Raw genomic sequence first — 17,821 nt, 5'->3', positions numbered from 1 at the left:
GTAGATGACATCTGTAGCTCATCGCTTGTGCACTAATGCAGTCACTCCATCATCCAAGGCCACTAGATCAGTCTGGTACTGTTTCCCCTTGGAGAAGCTGCAGCTGGTGTTGGCTGTCCTTAACCACCTCTCTGTCTTCCTTATGTTTTGATGTATCTTCCTGGATGATCTGTACCATGACCTTACCAGGCACAGAGGTAAGGCTGACAGGTTGGTAGCTCCTACACTCCTCATCACCTTTATTTTAAAAAAACAGATGTGATACTCCATTTTCTCCAGTCACTGGGGACTTTGCCTGACTGCTATGACTTTTCAAGTATGATGAGAGAGTGGCTGCATAATTGAGAAATTGTTACCTGAGTGCCTGAGTTAAGTAAACATCCCTGTCCAGCCATCCAGGAGGCACCTGGGCAGTGACACTCACAATACCTGCGTTGGGAGCAAGGTGTCCTCTGAGTCTTCCACCCACAGTGCCAGTATAGGATTTGGGACTCATGCATCAGTAGTGAGCTAACTGGATTGCACAGCTGCAAGGCAGCTTTTCCTTTCTGTGGCATTGCCCAGTACTGACAGATTATAAATGGGCCTGACTTGGCTTGGGCTGGCAGGCAGAATAATGTTTTTTCAGAGACGATTTAGCTCTAATGCTTCAAATAATGTCTCTCATAATTTCTGATGTCAGTCAGAAAGCAGCTCAGTACTGAGCCGTGATGATGCATTGAAAGACTTACCTTCTCTTCTGTTACTGTGCTGGTTTTACAGAGAATGATCACCTTTCACCTCCACCTCCACCTGCTCCTAGCAATCCATTACAGTTTGTACCTTTCTGCAGTGAAACCAAAGTTACCTCAAAAAATGAGGTATCGTTGTGTTGGGATGATGAACTGATTATGGATGCAGAGGTTCCATTTTTATAGAGCAGTTTTCAAAGAAATACCAAATAAAATAGCCTCTGCTCTGACAGCATTTTATTGTTTCATTTTTGTTTTATTTTCTAGATTGCAGGTGTTTGTCACCCACATAACAAATGGTGTTTGCTGTCCCAGATCCCTTCTGTACCATGCTTGCTTTCCCTTAGTCTAGGTGTGTTTGTTTAAAACATAAAGATTTACAACATGACTGGAACTAACTGCTCCTGATTCCCACAACTGTTTCTGTCTTTTTAGCCTCAGTTGCCTGGGACATCCACCACACTCTATAGACCTTCTGTTGTGTAACTTAGTTGAGACAAAGTAAAAATTACCATGAAGCCTTTGTCCTGCTGGAGGTAGGGGTCCTTATTCCTGGACAATGCTCAGCTTTTCCAGAGGAAAAGATTAACAACATGGTCAGCTGTCACAAATACCTGCTCCAAATTATGTGATGCCAGAAAAATGGAGTGGGGAAATTCTCCACTTTTTGTTCTAGTGGGCTCTGATGTTCCAAACACACAGGACTGGAAACCTGTTTCTACCCATGCCATGTTTGGACAGCCAGTTGCTGGTGCAAGGAGACTTACTACATTCCCTGATGAGAAATCAGCAAGCCCTGGTTCTAATTCTGCAGCTGAAAGTGCAGCTAAGCCATGCACAGCCAGTGCTTTCCCAGTGGCCATCCCTCTGGCTGTTGTGATGTTTGCAAAGACCAGCTGGCAGTAGCACACAGTAAGTGCTCCTGCAGGAAGTGACAGTACTGCAAGGACAGGCTACCATTACATCAGACCCCACGCACAGGGCAGGGTACTGAAGAGCAATGCTTGCTTCCCACACAGGAACATGCTACTGTTTGGACTTTACTACTAGAAACTTAATTTGTCCCTTTTCAAAATAAAAGAGAGATGACTGGTTAAACTAGTTGTCCTACATAACACACACTGTGTTCCTCTGCTTGTTATTGTTTGCAAGTCCTTCTCTGATTTTAGTCTGAAAGAACCACATTTTTAACCTCATATTTATACACACTGTCTTGCCTATAGCCTGAACTTTTAGGATTTGTGTAATATTCAAGGGGGCACTCCTCCCTTTGGAGTGCATTTAGGTAGCACCTAGCATAGTTCTTCCACACTTACCTACTGAGTTCATGTTAATTTTTAAACAGGTAGAGAGGCTGTTTGCACTTCAGGAAGTGGTCAGGATGGATGGAGTTTACATTGCAATAAAATAATGTTAAGCAAATGTTCAATAAAACCCACCAGCAATTAGAACTGCATTCCCATGTTGAACATCCCCAGTGTTAGCTTTGAACTGTGCCCACTGCTGCATCTACTGGAGCTGTTCCAGTGAGGAGCCACCCAGCCTCAGTGTGCTGACCTGGTATAGTCATGGGGAGCAGGCAGGAACTAAATGCTTTCCTTGGCACTCAGTGTTCAGTGCTGTGTGACCTGCACAGACCCAATAGCCAGGCTGCTTCTGCAGGTCTCACACCCACACCAGGAACCTGCACAGCAGTCCAGACAGATTTCAAGAAGCTCTGGCCAGAGTAGAAGCTTCCTGCAGATCGAACAGGTACTAAAATCCGGCATCCACAGGTCACTGTGAGAGCTGGCTCCTCACAGGAAAGGGTGCCAAGGAAAAAGCTTTCCCTTATCTATGCAAATATGTCTCAGCATCAGGACCTGGGTAACTCGAGAAGCGCCTAGAACAAAAATAGAAAGCATCTCATTGCCTTATTAACAGTTTCAGTAGTCCACTCAAAGCTCAAGCTGCAGGAAGCTCTCAGATCCACAGCCCTCCCCAGAAAGAGACTTTTCCTTGCTTATGGAGAAGAGAGGTCCCTGGAGCACAGAGACACATAGTACCTGTCCTCACTGCAGCAGGTTTCGGATGAGGGTTGCTCAGAAGGGGTCAGCACTGTTGAACACCACTCACTTTAGACTAGATGCAAGAAGTTTTGAAGCCTTTATTTAGTAGCAATTAAATTATTCAATTAACACTAACCTCCAGACAGCAGTTAAAATACTGTACAAAGAGCAGCTTGCCCTCTAGAAGCTCTGTACACAGTTCAGTATAAACAGACTAAGATTGAATGCACCCCACTGAAAAGGGGTAAAGCAGCTGTGCACAGGAGGCCTCACTGAGGTGCTGTACTACCTTTGAAATGCACAAGACTTCCTTGCAGGGAGTTTGCACAGTACAGACACAGTCCTGTCCCCCTGCCATGTTCCACCAGGTCATTCCTGGACTGATTAGGTTCTTGCAGTGGTGCTGGGCACCGGAACTTCTAGTGCATGAAACAGATTATTTTAAAACCTGTTACTAGTGTGCAGTTCAAATCAAATCTGTAGATATTTAAATGGCTCTTAATTCCTTAAATCATAAGGTTGGTAGCAAAACAGGAGAGCAAAATTCAAAACACACTGCACAAAACATTGAATAAATAACCTCTGAGTAATGTTACCAGCTTAAACAACTGCATTACTGCTCCAGACATGGGAACACTTCTGGAATCTCCTGAGCAGAGCTCAGGCTTCAAGGGAATTACTTTTAGTAAAAGAAAAGTCACTTTATGAAAAATTACATCTTTACAGAAGTGACACCCTTTTCTTCATTTAAGAATCAAATATTGCAATTACTTTGTGTGCTTTTTAAACATTCCCATGTCACAATAAATAAAACCAGTTTTACTTGTGCCAATGTTATCTACAAAATAAAGTATTCACAGAACAGCTGAAGGTGTTCTATTCCTCATACACCACAACCTAATATAGGTGTACTCAGGGCAGCTTGAAACCACAGCAACTTTGTCCATGCAGGATCCACCATCAGCCAGAAAAGTTTTTCCCCTACCTTTAGGACTGAAGATCATGTACCACCAGATTTATTGCAGAGATGCTTATTATTCTGTTTGATAACATGTCAGTATTTTCAGGAGATAAGTAGAATAAGGGAAAACATTAAAACAGATTAAGACTTATTTGTATCAGTCAGAGGCTCCTTACTGTATTTTAATAAATATCAGGCAAATTAAAGTAGTTTCTGTCCCAGTAGTTGCCAGAGTAAAGCCAGTCCTGTGTACCAGTGTGGGGATTGGGGCCTTGGTGGAACCATCTGCAAGGAAACACACAGCATGTTAGTTATTAACACTCACTTGTACAAGTTTAGAACAACTTTGCTGCATCTTCAGAAAATAGTATAAAATACACAGCACAAAATAATTTTTGCAGGAGTCCCATTGGTTTTAAATTTGTGAGTTTAAAATAATCTTCAGTGACTACCTTTCCCCATTTGCAACATTGCTTAAACATCACTGAGATGGAATTGCTGACACCAGTGTTTTGCCATTTGAAGCTGCCAAGATTGCTGCATAAAAAAGGACAGATACAGCTTTATTTCAAAGCAGTTTTGAAAAACCATTCTGGCATGCACAAGCAGTAACAGTTTTTGCAAGACATGTAAACACCACAAGCACTGCAGTCCTGAAAACAAATATTATATCCCTGGATCTAGATTACCCCTTGTTTTTTTAAAGCCTTGTTTTGCAATGCACTTCATCATAGAATTGTAGAGTGACCTGGGTTGGAAAGCACCTTAAAAACCATCATCTTCTTTGACCTTTCTTTTCTGGTTAACAAATGTGTAGAAGCCCTTTGTGTTAATTTTTTTTTACATGCTTTGCCAAGTTCCAGCTTTGCCTTGGCCTTCCTTACCCCATCCCTACATAACTCATCTCTCTGTTCTTCACAGATGACTCGTCCTTGTTTCCACTGCCTGTGCATTTGCTTCCTTCCCTTTGGTTTGACCAGCAGGTAACTCAGAACAAGTGTGCCAGCTACCCCGAGTCAGAATGAAACATCCCCCACAGGCTGCAGGAAGAGTTCTGGATTATTACAAGTTAACTCTGTTGGTTACACTGTTGGCAGCAGGAGACTCAATCTGAATGCCCAGAAAGCTGATTCCATCTGCACAGAGCTACTTGCAAGCTTTTACTGAGCTTGTTATTAATAGAAACACTGATGTTGAGCACCAGCTTTCTTTCCTTTCTTCTCTCCTCCTGCTTAATCTGGAGGCACCAGATAGCACACAGTGAATGCCACTTTCTGTTTGGCCCAGTTACTCAATCTTGTGCCTCAACAACGTACAGTACCAAACTTCAAGCATTTTAACTTCCTTTTGTATTTTACCAAGCCACATTTATGGCATGAGCCAGCTTGGTGGAAGCTGTTTCTGTGGTAATGTGCTCCACAGCTTCCTTTCACCTCCTCAGTGACCGTAGAAACCAGTTGTTCCTTTCTGTGACTCACGGCAGTGACCACACTCACTTCACTAAATGATCTGTGTGCAAGGCAACTTGTTTAACTCTGCTCTTCCCTTCTCCAGCACCATAATGTTTCAGAAGAGAAAAAGCACATTTGAACCAAATCTGACTTGATCTGTTTAAAAGACAAAAGCCTAAAAGCCACCAGTACTGCAGGGTTATGTTACAAAGCAGGGCAGCTAACAGGCAAGTCTTGCTTGGCTCAAAGGTGAGCTGTGCTGGAAGGAACGCCTTGTGCTGCCTTCCCGGGAGTAACTGAACAGGTGAACACTCCAGTGCTTCTCCTGCTGCTCTGGTTAGCTTAACTGAAGTCAACAGAAGTCATTCACCCCTAGTACTGCTCACAGCTCACTCCTGCTTCTCCTCCCACAGGAGGAGTCAGCTATTCCCAAATAAGAGGTGTCTGGATTGGCTTTGGTGTCCAGCTCACTGGTGACAGCAGCTCATTCCAGAGCTAAAGCCAAACATTTGCTGTGGGATAGAGCTATAAGCACAGTGACCTCACCTCTCAGATGAAGAAATTCTACCACCCCACAGCTCATTACTGTGTCCTCAACACTTGTACAGGTCAGGACAGAGTGCCCCTCCTCCAGTGTCCACCTACTTCAATAGGAAGGGGTAAGGCAGTGGGAAGAACTAAGTCTGAGAGACATGTAAGACCTAAACCAGTCAGTGATGTGGGGAAGATGGAACAGACTTCATCAAAATCAACAGACCATTACTGTATTTCAGAACTGAATTAAATACTTTTGCTCAAGACTTAAGATTACTGATCAGCATTTAAAATATTAAGTGTTCAAGATTAATCACCTCTTGAGAAACACCAAGACCTCACTTGTAAAGTGGATTCAGAATAATACAATTACAGATTTTTTAAAAAATCACTGGGCACTTTGGAGAACTGTCTTAGGAAGGAGGAATTCTACTAGACAAAGCAAGAAACCTGTTCTTCTGTGACAAGGAAATAGCAGCAGTTTAGATCTGAGCTCACAATGCACTGTAGAATAAGACCAACAGATGACCTGGGAACAGGTAGGGGAGTTCTTTTTCACAGCATGCACTTTTCCCCCATAGCACAACTCTCCCTAAAGTTACAGAGCCACACCTGGCACCCCTAGTAAAGAGATCAGACACCAGCAATTTTCTGCCAAAGCTTTAGAAACATCCTGGAAAGCAAACAGTTCTTAAAGGATATTCCAGATTCGTGCTGAACAGGTTTACACAATCTGCACAACAGCAGTTGCAGAACCTTGTGAATGGCATCTGTGCTAATTATATAACCCAAAAACCACAGCTCCATGGGAATTCCCCAATTTCCAGCCTCAGGTGCTTTGAGCTATATTTAAGCTACTTCAGGTACCCGGAAGAATACTATGTAACTACCCCAGGTTTGAAAACACCTGGTGAGAGCTAGAAACACTCTGAATTCAGGAAAGTAAGTGAAAGGTGCAACGCTGTCCAGCACTTAGAAGCTTTACAAAGATGTTATTCTCCATCAGTCTCTATGCAAACAAACCCAAACACTTCAGGAGAGCAGGCATAGAAAAAAATACAAAGGCAGACATGTCCAAACCTGGGATTTTGGGATGATGGGTGACTTCATTTAAAAAAAAAAAAAAAACAAGAAAAAAAAAAACAACAAAAAACGTGATTCATTGTTACAAACACTTTAAAGATATTTAATCCAGAGTGTCTGACTGTATTAATAATAGAGAAGAGAGGAACCTTGCTTACTTAAAGTTTAGCACTACTGTTGTTTTTTCTGAGAAGATAATGCCAACTCACTACTATGCTTTTAAACAGACTTTGTCTGGTCAAAGTTGATTCATCTGGTCAGGTGTTCACAGTTTCTTCTTAGCTTGTGAGTAAGAGCTCCCAGCTGACTCTTCGTAGTTTAAAGAAAACCCTAAAAAATCCCCATAACATATTGGCAGGTCCCTTGTCTGCTAACTTCTCCCTTAGCTCCTCTTTTGTAGTTAGGGGCCCCCTCCATAAGAAGACAGGGTCTTGGATAACTGGGTGATTGAGAACACAGCACTGTCAGCACAGAGCCACGGGGCTGAGAAGTCATGGGCAAGCTCACAAGCAGGGAGCATTTCCTCTTCTCTTTGGCCAGGCACGCAAATTTGAGGCAATTCTAATCCAACCTGCAACAACAGTCCTTACCAGCAGCCGTCAGAGGCAACATCTTTGTCATGTCAGAACCAAGAAGTGCTCAGGGAAGACAACAGTTTGTGTTTGCACATGGGTGTGCAAGCAGTGAGAGAAGGAACCAGAGCAAGCCTGGCACTTCCCTCTGGAAGCGCTACATCCCGCTGGGACCGTGCCCACAAACACAACAGCAGCACTGCAGAGCTGATGCTGTCTGTCTGCTCTTCATGCTGACACAACACTCACTGCATGCCACAAGTGGAGACTGTCACCTAACTTGAATGTTCAAAGCCCTTATGTAACTACACACACAGAGGCAAGGGCACCAACCTCGTCTTCCAGTCTTCCTCTGACTTTGAACGATTTTTGCGGGCGGTCCTCTGTTTTTCTTCTAGCCTCTTCTTTTCTTCACTAGCCAGATCTTGAAGGAATAAAAATACACAAAAATACAGAAGATGTTAAAACATAATATATAAGACAGGGACATTACTTCATCTGACCCAGAAAATAAAAAAGGGTAGTAGTAGAAAATGTCCATTTTAAAAGCCTTGTACGGAACACTGAAGGTTACTGGTTTAGTCTAAGAGCAAAGCCAGGCCAGCTGTGGCACAGGATCAGCCAGTGGCATCCTAGTCTTTAACACTGCTAAATATATATTTATCTATGGCCTGAGGACACTGGAGATGCATCTGCATGACAGCAGATGTAAGCTAAGGGAGGTAGCATACATAGAATTTATTCTAGTAGGGAAACTGAAGATACAATCAATTTATTTCAGATATCTGGCCACCTGCTTCTTGTTGGTTTTTGGTTGAGTTGCTACTAGTGTCTAGCTCCTCATCACCAGAGGTGTGGAATGCTTATTTCCAGATCACAAAGAACTGTCTCTCTGCAGCATCCCTTCTTTTTTTTTTTTTGGTAATGCACTAATGCAGCATCCCAAACAAGCAGAACAGTTGCTTCTCTTTGCTAGAAAGGATGATCAGAAGGTCTGAGGAGTAAGTCAGACTCAGAAGTAGATTAGATGAAAGTCAGTCTCACTTTCCTGAATCCTCTAAAAACATTTCATAGACAAGTTTTCCAAAAATTGTTTTCTTAGCTATTTCTACCAGCCATTCCCTGTCAGCTGCTAACCCACTGTGTATTACTAGCTGCAATACAAACTTCATGCTGCTAGTGTATCATGAAGGAATATGGTCTGTTGCTAACAGCATAGTTATTTGCTCTTTAAATTTACACAGACAAATTACTGGGGATGCTCTGAACCAAATATATCCATCATCCTGGCCACAAAACAGTTGTATAGGCAGGAGAGAGTGGTTGTGGGAATTCACTGATCTGTTTTAAAAGCCTCAAAGAAATGGATATCAGCTCCTGAGTAAAAAGAAATAAAACTGCACAACTGCACAGTGTTACACCATTACACTGTTTTTTTATTGCTAGATCTCAAGACTGCTTACCACAGTTTTTGCCCTTTTATACAGCTGAAACCAAATCAGGGTTTCATGACTTACCCCAGTCAGTTAGCAAGCCAGAGAAAACAAGAGCCCCCATACTGTTAGTCTACAAAGCTCACCATGCTGCTTTAATATTAGTCTAAAAGCACACTACTCCTATTCACTGGAAGGCTCATCATGTATTTCTAATTCACTATTCTAGGACAGCAAAAGTGTTCAACTCCCAGTGAAGCATAATTTTGCATCAAGTGTATTTTTTGGCATTGCAGTTTCACTTTAATAGTTTTGACTGCATTTCTCAGAACTGGCACAACAAAACCCTTCCTCTGCATCAGGCTGATGGAAACAGACAAACTGAAAAGTTCACGAGTATTTCCTTAAGACTGAGCAGATATTGTTTATCAACACTGCTTTGGTCACCAGTCTAAACCACAGCAGCAGATAATGGGTGACAGTGAAGAAGATTTCCTCCATCCCAACCATCTCCTGTACGGGTGGGTGACACCAGCAGCTCAACACAGCCTGCAGAAGGTTGTGTTAAAGAGTTACTGCCTGGCATAATGGAGGAATGCACGGGGAGCTACTTCCTCTAGCTGTTCACCTAACAACTTGTTTTCCAGTCCCTCAGTTTTAAGAAAAAAATAAAACCACCTTTGCCCATAACAAGTTACCTATTTCTCCATTTTCCATAGCTCTGATATCTGGTCGTAGCCGGCAGTCAGTTTTGGGAATCACACTCTCCATTTCTTTGTCCAACTCATTCAAAGCCATAGCAAAGCTTGTAAAATTATACATCTGAAATTCAGAGACAAAGATGAAAGGTGACTTCATGACACCTCTAGCTACTGTGTTAATACAAAAGAAAACTGCTGTCTAAAAACAAACATCCAAGGGCGTTTGTATTATTTAATCAGTCAACATAGGATTGCTCAAGGTACCAGCAAAACTGCACTGTCAGGTAGTGCAGGTGATCCTTGCTGTTTCTGTTTAAGGAGGGCAGCATCCAATTACTCAGTGCACTATTTCTCTCTTATCTTGTTTTTCCAGTCCTTCTGGTATTTTCTCTATCTCTTTAGAGACACTTCTCCCTTGATTAATGCAGTGGGGGCATATTTTCTGTACCAATTCTTTGTCTTCTCAGTTGCACATAATACCCTTGTATTCTGCCTAGTGGTTCCCCAGCTTCACAGCCCTTCCCACACCAAGTTGTGCCATGCAGGTCTGTCCTTGGAAGTGTCTGGCCTCTAATAAGTCCCTTCAGTGTGATTTCTTACGAGGCTGGTGCCTCACTGGGGGAAGCAGGGTAGAGAGAAAAGGTGGGGAAAGGCCCCATGCCACTATTTACATGAAGCATCCCATTTCCCAGAAAAATTCCACGAATCCTAGATTGATCCCTGTGGCAGTTATCCTTCCATTAGGATATTAGACATTAGAAAGTCACAGTTGTGGCAGGGAGCCTTGTTGCAATAACCAGGCAAATCCAGACTTGCTAATGACAAAGACAACAAATGGATGTGCTTTGGGTAAACCATATGGAGTAACAGTATAGCACACACTTTCAGTAAGGAGAAGAATAGCTGACCTGTGCTGAATTTGGAGGTCTTGGAGTTATCTTCCATAGCAAAACACTTCCAGGAATAACATACACACTCTCAGAGTCGGGCAATGGCATCTCATCTGATTCCTCAGTATTGCCCACCTAAAGGCAGCACACAAAGAAAAGAGCGGTTCTTTGAAGTCGTGAGCTATTTACACCCAATCATTCCAACACTGGAACTTACAGGAAATTATTTCCTTGACTAAAGGTGAGTAATTTCAGCAAAGCAACTTTTCTTGTCAAGGACTGAGGCATTAATATAGCATACATACTCCCAGTTCCCTCCCAGTGGAACACTACCAAGAGTTTCTTTCATTTTTGTAGATGTAAGCTGGATGTTCAAGCACTAAGAAATATCAATTCTTCCACCTCAGAGATGTCCAGTTTCCTGAAGTACAAGCATTTTCATGCCTGATACTTAACTTCATTACTGCTTCATTAAAGGTGAAGAATAGAAGCCACATTCCTCATCCTTCCACAACAAAGAAATGCCAGCACATAATGTGGATGGTGCCCAGTTTGTGCACAACAAAAAGCCCTTCCTACTGCTCTGCCCAGAGGAACCTTCCTTTGCATTAACCACTGCAATGGCAAACTGCAAATGTGAAATTAATATCCTAAATTAGATACAGCTTCTAGAAAGGGTATGAAGGGTGACACATACAACCTTGAGGCAGCTGTAGCCACAGGACTTTTCCCAGAAGGTAAGAAACTCCACAGAGGGTTACTGGGGCAGGAGAGTAACTGGTGATCACAGTGTAGGTATGACCTGAACTAGATCTAAACCATTTCCCATTTTACACACAGCTTTAAAGCAGCTGGGCTCTGATGCGGCTGACATTAATTCCACCACAGAAGAGGATGCTGGAAGATCGAACTAAAGCCATGCTGGACAATGAGTAAGGCTATCCCAAGAAAACCTGGTGTCACAATCACAGCTAAAAACAGCAGCATGTTTCAGAGATCACCAGAGATTAACGCCAAACTTAAAGGCAACTAATGCCTTAAATACTGTGGCTACAATCCAGAAGCTTTAATCCTGCTGCTAATGAGCTTTGCTCTCCCATGGTTGCATCAGATAATACTGAAAACATCCAGTACCCAACATGCACTCAGTTGTCCCCTGAGTTGCACTTCCAAGAAAATCAAAAGTAGTAGTAAGGATTCTGCTCCACTGAGAAGCCCTTCACCGTGCTTTTAATAATGAACAATCAGCAGAACAATGTGCAGACCAGGTTCAGCCCCCCAGCTCTTAGGAAGACAAACAGGGCTTTTAGTTGACTGTATCTCAACTGTGCTAACAATCTGTCATTCTGTTCTTTAAATGATCCTAATCAATCCTTCAGAAATTGAAAATTTGAAGCAGAACCCATCAGAAAATTATCCTTGTATCAAAACAAAGACAATTCAATATCAGACTGTCAAACTCCAAGCCTTTTATAGAAAGGCTACAATACAGAATGCAATTTCTGTCTTGTTGGATACAAGACTTGAAAATAGCATAAGAATTACAGAGAAATAAGTAAAATGTGGATTTTCATGTGCTCTTGCCACAATGATCCATATTTTATTCTCAGTGCTACTCAAGTATTCAGTATATTGCTGTGAGGATAGTTAACAGACCTGCCAAAGCAAAACCTCTATAAATGAGGTGTCTGTAAATGAGGCACGTTTGAGGGCAGTTGCTGTTGCCTACATTATTCTCTTCCATATTCTCTTCTCTTTTTGCATTGAAAATTCTGCACAAAATGCTTCATCTTGATTAAAGAAAGACTCCATTTCATTCAGAACAGAACCATCCTGGGTTGAATGTGGGTCTGCTGTAACTTATCTGATGTTAGTAAAATACTACCTTTGCACACATGAAGGCTTGTTAGTTCCCTTAAAAATTATTTTCCCCTAAGTTTTATTCCTATAAAAATTAAAGGGATTCAGGGGAAAATCTGGGGTAAGCTGCAAAAGAATTCTGATCCAAGCAGGTTCCCTCAAGGAAGGCAGAAGCATTTCTTGATTGGCAGCAATATAGCACACTAAGTACTAGAAGTAATATCTGGAAAACAACTACATGAGTCTGAAAATCTTAATGAGAAGTTCAAAAAGCCATGTATTTCATGCCTGAATGAATCCTTCCCTACCATGAAGGGACAAACCACATCCAGACATTACATGTGAGACTTGGCTCCCCTAAATGCCCCAAAACCACAGAATATGCCAGCTCCTCAGACACAAGGGGCAGTGGGAGTACATATTCAGCACACACGACCTGGTTCATACCTAGCCTAGTTCATACAAAGCCTTCAATTTTACAAAGCCTTCAGTTTTCTACATAGAAAGAGTTCTGATAACTAAGTAGGAAAAGCATTTTCCTAGAGTCAGAGCAACACTGCAGCCTGAGCTGCAACAGGATGCAAGAGGATGCCGCAAAGCAAGAAGCAATGATCATCTTGACACTGCTGGAAAATGCAAACAGGCAGCTGAACAAAGACACGGTGTGTTTTTCTTTATTCCTTTTCCCTGGAGTTCTCTAGCTCAGACTCCCACAAAAGCAGCAATCCCCAGTGCTTTACCACTCTCCTGATGACAAGCACTGGGGCAAGCTCAGATACAGCAACAATCTGAGCCTGCACAGGCACAAGTGCTGTCAGAGTTCTCTCTTTTCTCCATAAGTTTCTTCAAAAACTATCAACACCCAAACAAAAAAAAGAGTCATCAAAGGGGAACAATCCCTGTTTAAACTACTATCCAAGTGACTCCTCTTCACCAAGCTGTATGCTGTCACCATCACCATTCATCCTAAACAAAAACCTGCTAATCAGAAGTTTGGAAGAATTACGAGTGGGGTTTTTCCACAAGAGAAAAAAAAATCAATTGTGAAGAAAAATAAAAAATTGCCAGCACTTCTACAGTTGTGAAAATTTAATAGAAAGCAATAAAAATTCCTTGTAAAAGCTGGAAAATATGATTTTCTATCAAGTTAAGAAACTAATCCGTCCTGCTTCTAAGAGTCGAAACCCTCCCATTGGAATATGTTATCATACATGATCAGAAATGGCCCAACTAATGCATATATTATTTCCTCCATGTAACTCTGGAGGAAGAGGCAGATAATGAACTAGACAGTATTTAGATCATACTAAGTTTTGGGAGGTTTGAATACAAATTCAAGAGGAAAAAAGAGCATTTTATCCCTTAATCTTGGTAATCATCCAATCTGTTTTGTATCCTACCAGGAAAGAGAAGATAAATGAAGGAAATCATAATGCTCTTAAATGCTACTAAAATATTTAGCTGTCTTATCACGCTTTTGAGATCCCAACTCTCTACATGATTAATACCTGTTTACTGCTTTTCTTCTCTTCTGTATTTTTCTTGTCATTTTTCTTGTAAGCTTCGAATGTAGCTGGGTCAACACTGTACAAACACTCAGTCCATTTCCCATATAACGCACAGAGCTTCTTTTTGCTGTCAAAAAAAGCAGACTAAGTTTACAAAGGAGCTTAAAGAGACTTATTTCCCCATTTCAGACAAAAATATGTGAAAGAAGAACTTTTGAGAGCAACTTTAAAACTGCATTACTGGTACTGCAGAATTCATAACCCTGCTGTTGCAGGTTTGTGCCCTTGACAGATTCTGTTAAAGGCATTCAGTTCTACAGCTCCCCTCAGAACCAAGGGCAGTAATTTGTTTCCCATTAGAATTAAGCTGTTACCTTTTGTCCTGAATGTAGCCTTCAACTTTGTGCAGCTCCTTCCCAAAGAGGCCGCAGGGCTTGAAGCTTAGTACACATTTCTCCCCAGTTCTAAAGGCACAACAAGAGAGCACTAATTATTTCCAAATGCTTTTCCTTTCCAAACTTGCAGGAGGTGAAAGTACTCACACTCGTAACTTACTTATGGTTTGTTATTTCCACATTTCCATACTGCTCAATCCAAAGTTTGCCCACAATAATGTTATGCACACAGCACGTAGGGTTTGTCCATGTGTAGGCTTCGTTGTGCCTAAGGAAATAAAAATTAAAATAGTGTACCTGTGTACAGGATGTCCGTCCTTCAATAAGCCATCATCATTCCAAGTCTTGAAATGGGCATGGCAATGAACTTTAAGAACTTATTAACCAAGAACTTTATTAACTTACTGCTACTCATTTTACCAGTTCCTTAAAACAGTCACTTTGGTGCAGTCACTGTTAGCATATGAGGAAAGCCAACAGGATTCAGGCATGCTGGCTTTAGCAGAACTGATGTCCAGGCTCTTGGAGAACATCCACCCACTGGTGCTACTAGCAGCATGCATGGGGAAACGATGGTAGCTCTTTTCATCTTCCAATCCCCTCCTCCCCACAAAGTGATCTGTCCTCAGGCTTTGGGCTGTGGGCATTGGACACCTTCATTCCTAAGCCTGAGACTCTAATGCACTCTAATCCTCAAGCATGAGGCACTGTACCCCTTCAATTATTACTGATCCACTTACTCAAGAAGCTCCAAAGTCATCGTGCCTTTTGGTTCTGCTTCCACACTCTTGCCCCAGAATTTGAGTTTAGGATAAATTGATCCATGAAACACAAAATCATTATTTAAGCCTTCAGCATAGAAAGCACTGATTGGTGGATGATGGCTGACTTGCTCTGAGAGAAGTCTAAATCCAAGATCATCTCTGCAAAATAAAGATAACCAAACCATGTATCTACATAGCTAGTGTAGTGAAGTTGCAGTTGTTTTTCCGGAGGTGAAGGGGATACTTGGACCCATGCACAGTTGCTGTACTCAGTGCAAGACATAATTAAAAGCCTAGGCTAAACTGAAAAGATCAACTAAAACATAGAACATCCTCATTCTAAATAACTAAGGACAATATAAAGAAGAAACAAGATCTGATGAGTCAATATAGTTACTTTCGATACTGATCTCTTTCTTAAACCTTCACCTAAACTCAGGCCAAAATATTAACTGAAAGAAAAATCTGCCTTAAGTACAGCTACACATTAATACACTCATGTTGCTTATTAGGTACTCTGAACACTTCTGTACACTCTCCTTATGTACCATGCACACTTTTCATTCATAAGGTTTCAGGGGAAAATATTTTTTGTAGATAGAACTTGCTTTTAAACCTAGAAAATTTCATTTGCCTGCTCTGAATTGAAAAGTTAAGCAGTTTCTCTTCACTGAAAGGCGAATTGGTGAACATCAACATGCATTGCATGCACCTGCAGCAGCTGCTAGGAGAAAGGCTGGAAGCTTATGATCTGAAGTGCAGTCTGCAAGCCAGGTACCAAATCTAATGAAACATCTCTGCCATGGAATACCACCCTCCAGTGCAGCTCTGTTCATTACCTGATCAGTTCATAGGTCTCTCCAAGCAATGGGTTGAATGGCTTCCCGGTACGTTCCCACTGCGAGGCTACAGCAGACACAGCAAATGCAGCAACACACTGCTCAGAAGAGTAAGATCACACAGTTAATCAACAGTAGCCATGGTGTTACAGAACATCAAAATATTTTCCTAGACAGGTGTCCTGGTTTCTGCTGGGATAGAGCTGATTTTCTCCCTAGTAGCTGGTATTGGTCCTGTTTTGGATTTAGAATGAGAATAATGCTGATAACTCACTGATGTTTTAGTTGTTGCTAAGCAGTGTCTAGCAACAAAGTCAAGGACTTCTCAACTTATTATACCACCCCAGCAGGCTGGGGAGAACAAGAAATTGTGACAGGACACAGCTGGGACAGCAGACACATTGACCAAGGGGATATTCCGTGCCACAGGATATCATGTTCAGTAAATGAATAACCTAGAGGGAAAAGAAACCTGGCTGGGGGCTGCTGCTGCTTGGAAACTGCCTGGGCATTGGTCAGTGGGCAGTGCATGACTGCACTGTGCATCACTTGTTTTGTATATTGAAATTATTATTTCCTCTCCTCCGCCCCCTCCCCAGTTCTATGCCCCATCCCATGGAGGAGGTGGAGGGAATTAGGGTGAGCAAGTGGCTGCCTGGTATTGAAGCTGCCTGCTGGCTTAAACTGTGACAGTTCTGGCTCTATACAAACTTCCACCACATGTGGTACATGCACCTGACTTACTGTGCATCTCTGGCTAGCTGCTTGTCATCCAGGGCATCATAAATCACCTCCAGCAGGGCTACTTCCCTCAGGTACTGATACCTTTCTCCAAGGTGCTCCACTTGTCTGGGTGATGTATATCATCGCCCTCAAAGGAATATCTTTCCTTCACACCTGACATGAGTCACTTCCACAGTGACTTGTGTCACCTTTCCAATCCCTCTGTCACTGCTTCAGTTCCTAATAAGGGATCCTACCTGCTTGGCTTCCTTATCCTCCAGTTCAGACTACTGACTCTGTTATTACCCCAAATTGGAGCAGGTTGGTTTCAATGTGTTGACATGATGACAGCCGAAATCTTTTTGCGTATCTCACAGGGATTGGGTGGGTACTGCCTCATGTATGAACTCTTCATCTTTCTCCTTCCCAACCAGCAGATACCGCTCCTCTTTCTCCTATTCTCTTATGACAGCCCTGCTTGAGAGTAGCCTGTCTTGTTTACATCTTTCTCCTGCTCCTTCTTGGAAGAAACTTCTTCATCCCTTACTAAATGAGCTGACTTTTGTTTCCAACACTTCCACTTCCTCAGCACAGGCTGGTTCTTAGGTTCAGCAGCAGCTCCAGACACTGCAGTTAGAGTAGCTCCAGTGCCTCTTGCTTTATTGCCAGATCTGGAGGCTGCCTCTTCCCCCTGAGGGTACTGAACAGTGCTGAACAAGGCTCACTAGGCCTGGGCCAGGCACCAGCATCTTGCAGTAATTTCTGTCACTCTAGAATTGCCAGGGTGACAGCATACTTTTCCCAACATTTTATTAATTTCTCAGGATTCTGCACTTGCTTAGGAGTGAAATTTCAAAGCATCGGAGATGCCCACTATCCTAGTGCTTACCCAGACTATCCCACACACCCTGCCACTCATAGCTCTCCAGCCCTGTGGCAGATCTCTGGGTGGTATCCACAAATAGTCACTTTACTGTGAACAAGACCAGAAACACATTCATGAAATCCAACAAAGGAACAAGTAGATTTGATATTCTGATGATATTTGAAATTCTAAAGAGCTAATTAGCCTGGAGGAGAAGGGGATGATGGAAGAAGCTATCTCCTACATGGACTGGCTCTCTGATGAGAAAAGGCAAAAGGTGTAACTATGAATGGTTTCCTATAGATGGCTCCCAAGGTGTGGAAATGCTGGCAATGACGAGTGCAAGTACCAGCTCAGATGCACCACCAGGAATTCTATTCTATCATGAGACAGTGTTACAAAGTACAACAAAATGTTAACCTTAACCCAACCCCCAGAGGTGATAAACAGCACAGCAGGGAAC

At 42.3% G+C, this 17,821-nt stretch overlaps 1 protein-coding gene across 3 annotated transcripts in view; it reads right to left on the bottom strand.

Moving 5' to 3' along the window:
- Window positions 1-2,857: 2,857 nt before the first annotated feature.
- OSBPL1A (oxysterol binding protein like 1A) overlaps window positions 2,858-17,821 on the bottom strand; it is a 76,152-nt gene continuing 61,188 nt past the window's right edge. For 2 of the 3 annotated variants that reach the window (XM_039730053.1, XM_039730055.1), the window contains 10 exons: window positions 15,771-15,868; window positions 14,908-15,090; window positions 14,328-14,435; window positions 14,147-14,236; window positions 13,773-13,899; window positions 10,423-10,539; window positions 9,512-9,635; window positions 7,714-7,804; window positions 6,806-6,829; window positions 2,858-4,025 (listed from right to left, as the gene is read on the bottom strand). In XM_039730053.1, coding sequence (XP_039585987.1) covers window positions 3,923-4,025; window positions 6,806-6,829; window positions 7,714-7,804; window positions 9,512-9,635; window positions 10,423-10,539; window positions 13,773-13,899; window positions 14,147-14,236; window positions 14,328-14,435; window positions 14,908-15,090; window positions 15,771-15,868 — 1,065 coding nt within the window. In that variant the 3' untranslated portion in view covers window positions 2,858-3,922. The remainder of the gene's footprint in view (window positions 4,026-6,805; window positions 6,830-7,713; window positions 7,805-9,511; window positions 9,636-10,422; window positions 10,540-13,772; window positions 13,900-14,146; window positions 14,237-14,327; window positions 14,436-14,907; window positions 15,091-15,770; window positions 15,869-17,821) is intronic. The other variant, XM_039730054.1, reaches the window with a different exon arrangement.

This window comes from Passer montanus, unplaced genomic scaffold (genome assembly GCF_014805655.1).
Source record: "Passer montanus isolate IOZ18808 unplaced genomic scaffold, ASM1480565v1 scaffold70, whole genome shotgun sequence".
Taxonomy (NCBI): Eukaryota; Metazoa; Chordata; class Aves; order Passeriformes; family Passeridae; genus Passer; species Passer montanus.
This window is presented reverse-complemented; position numbering and strand designations above follow the sequence as displayed.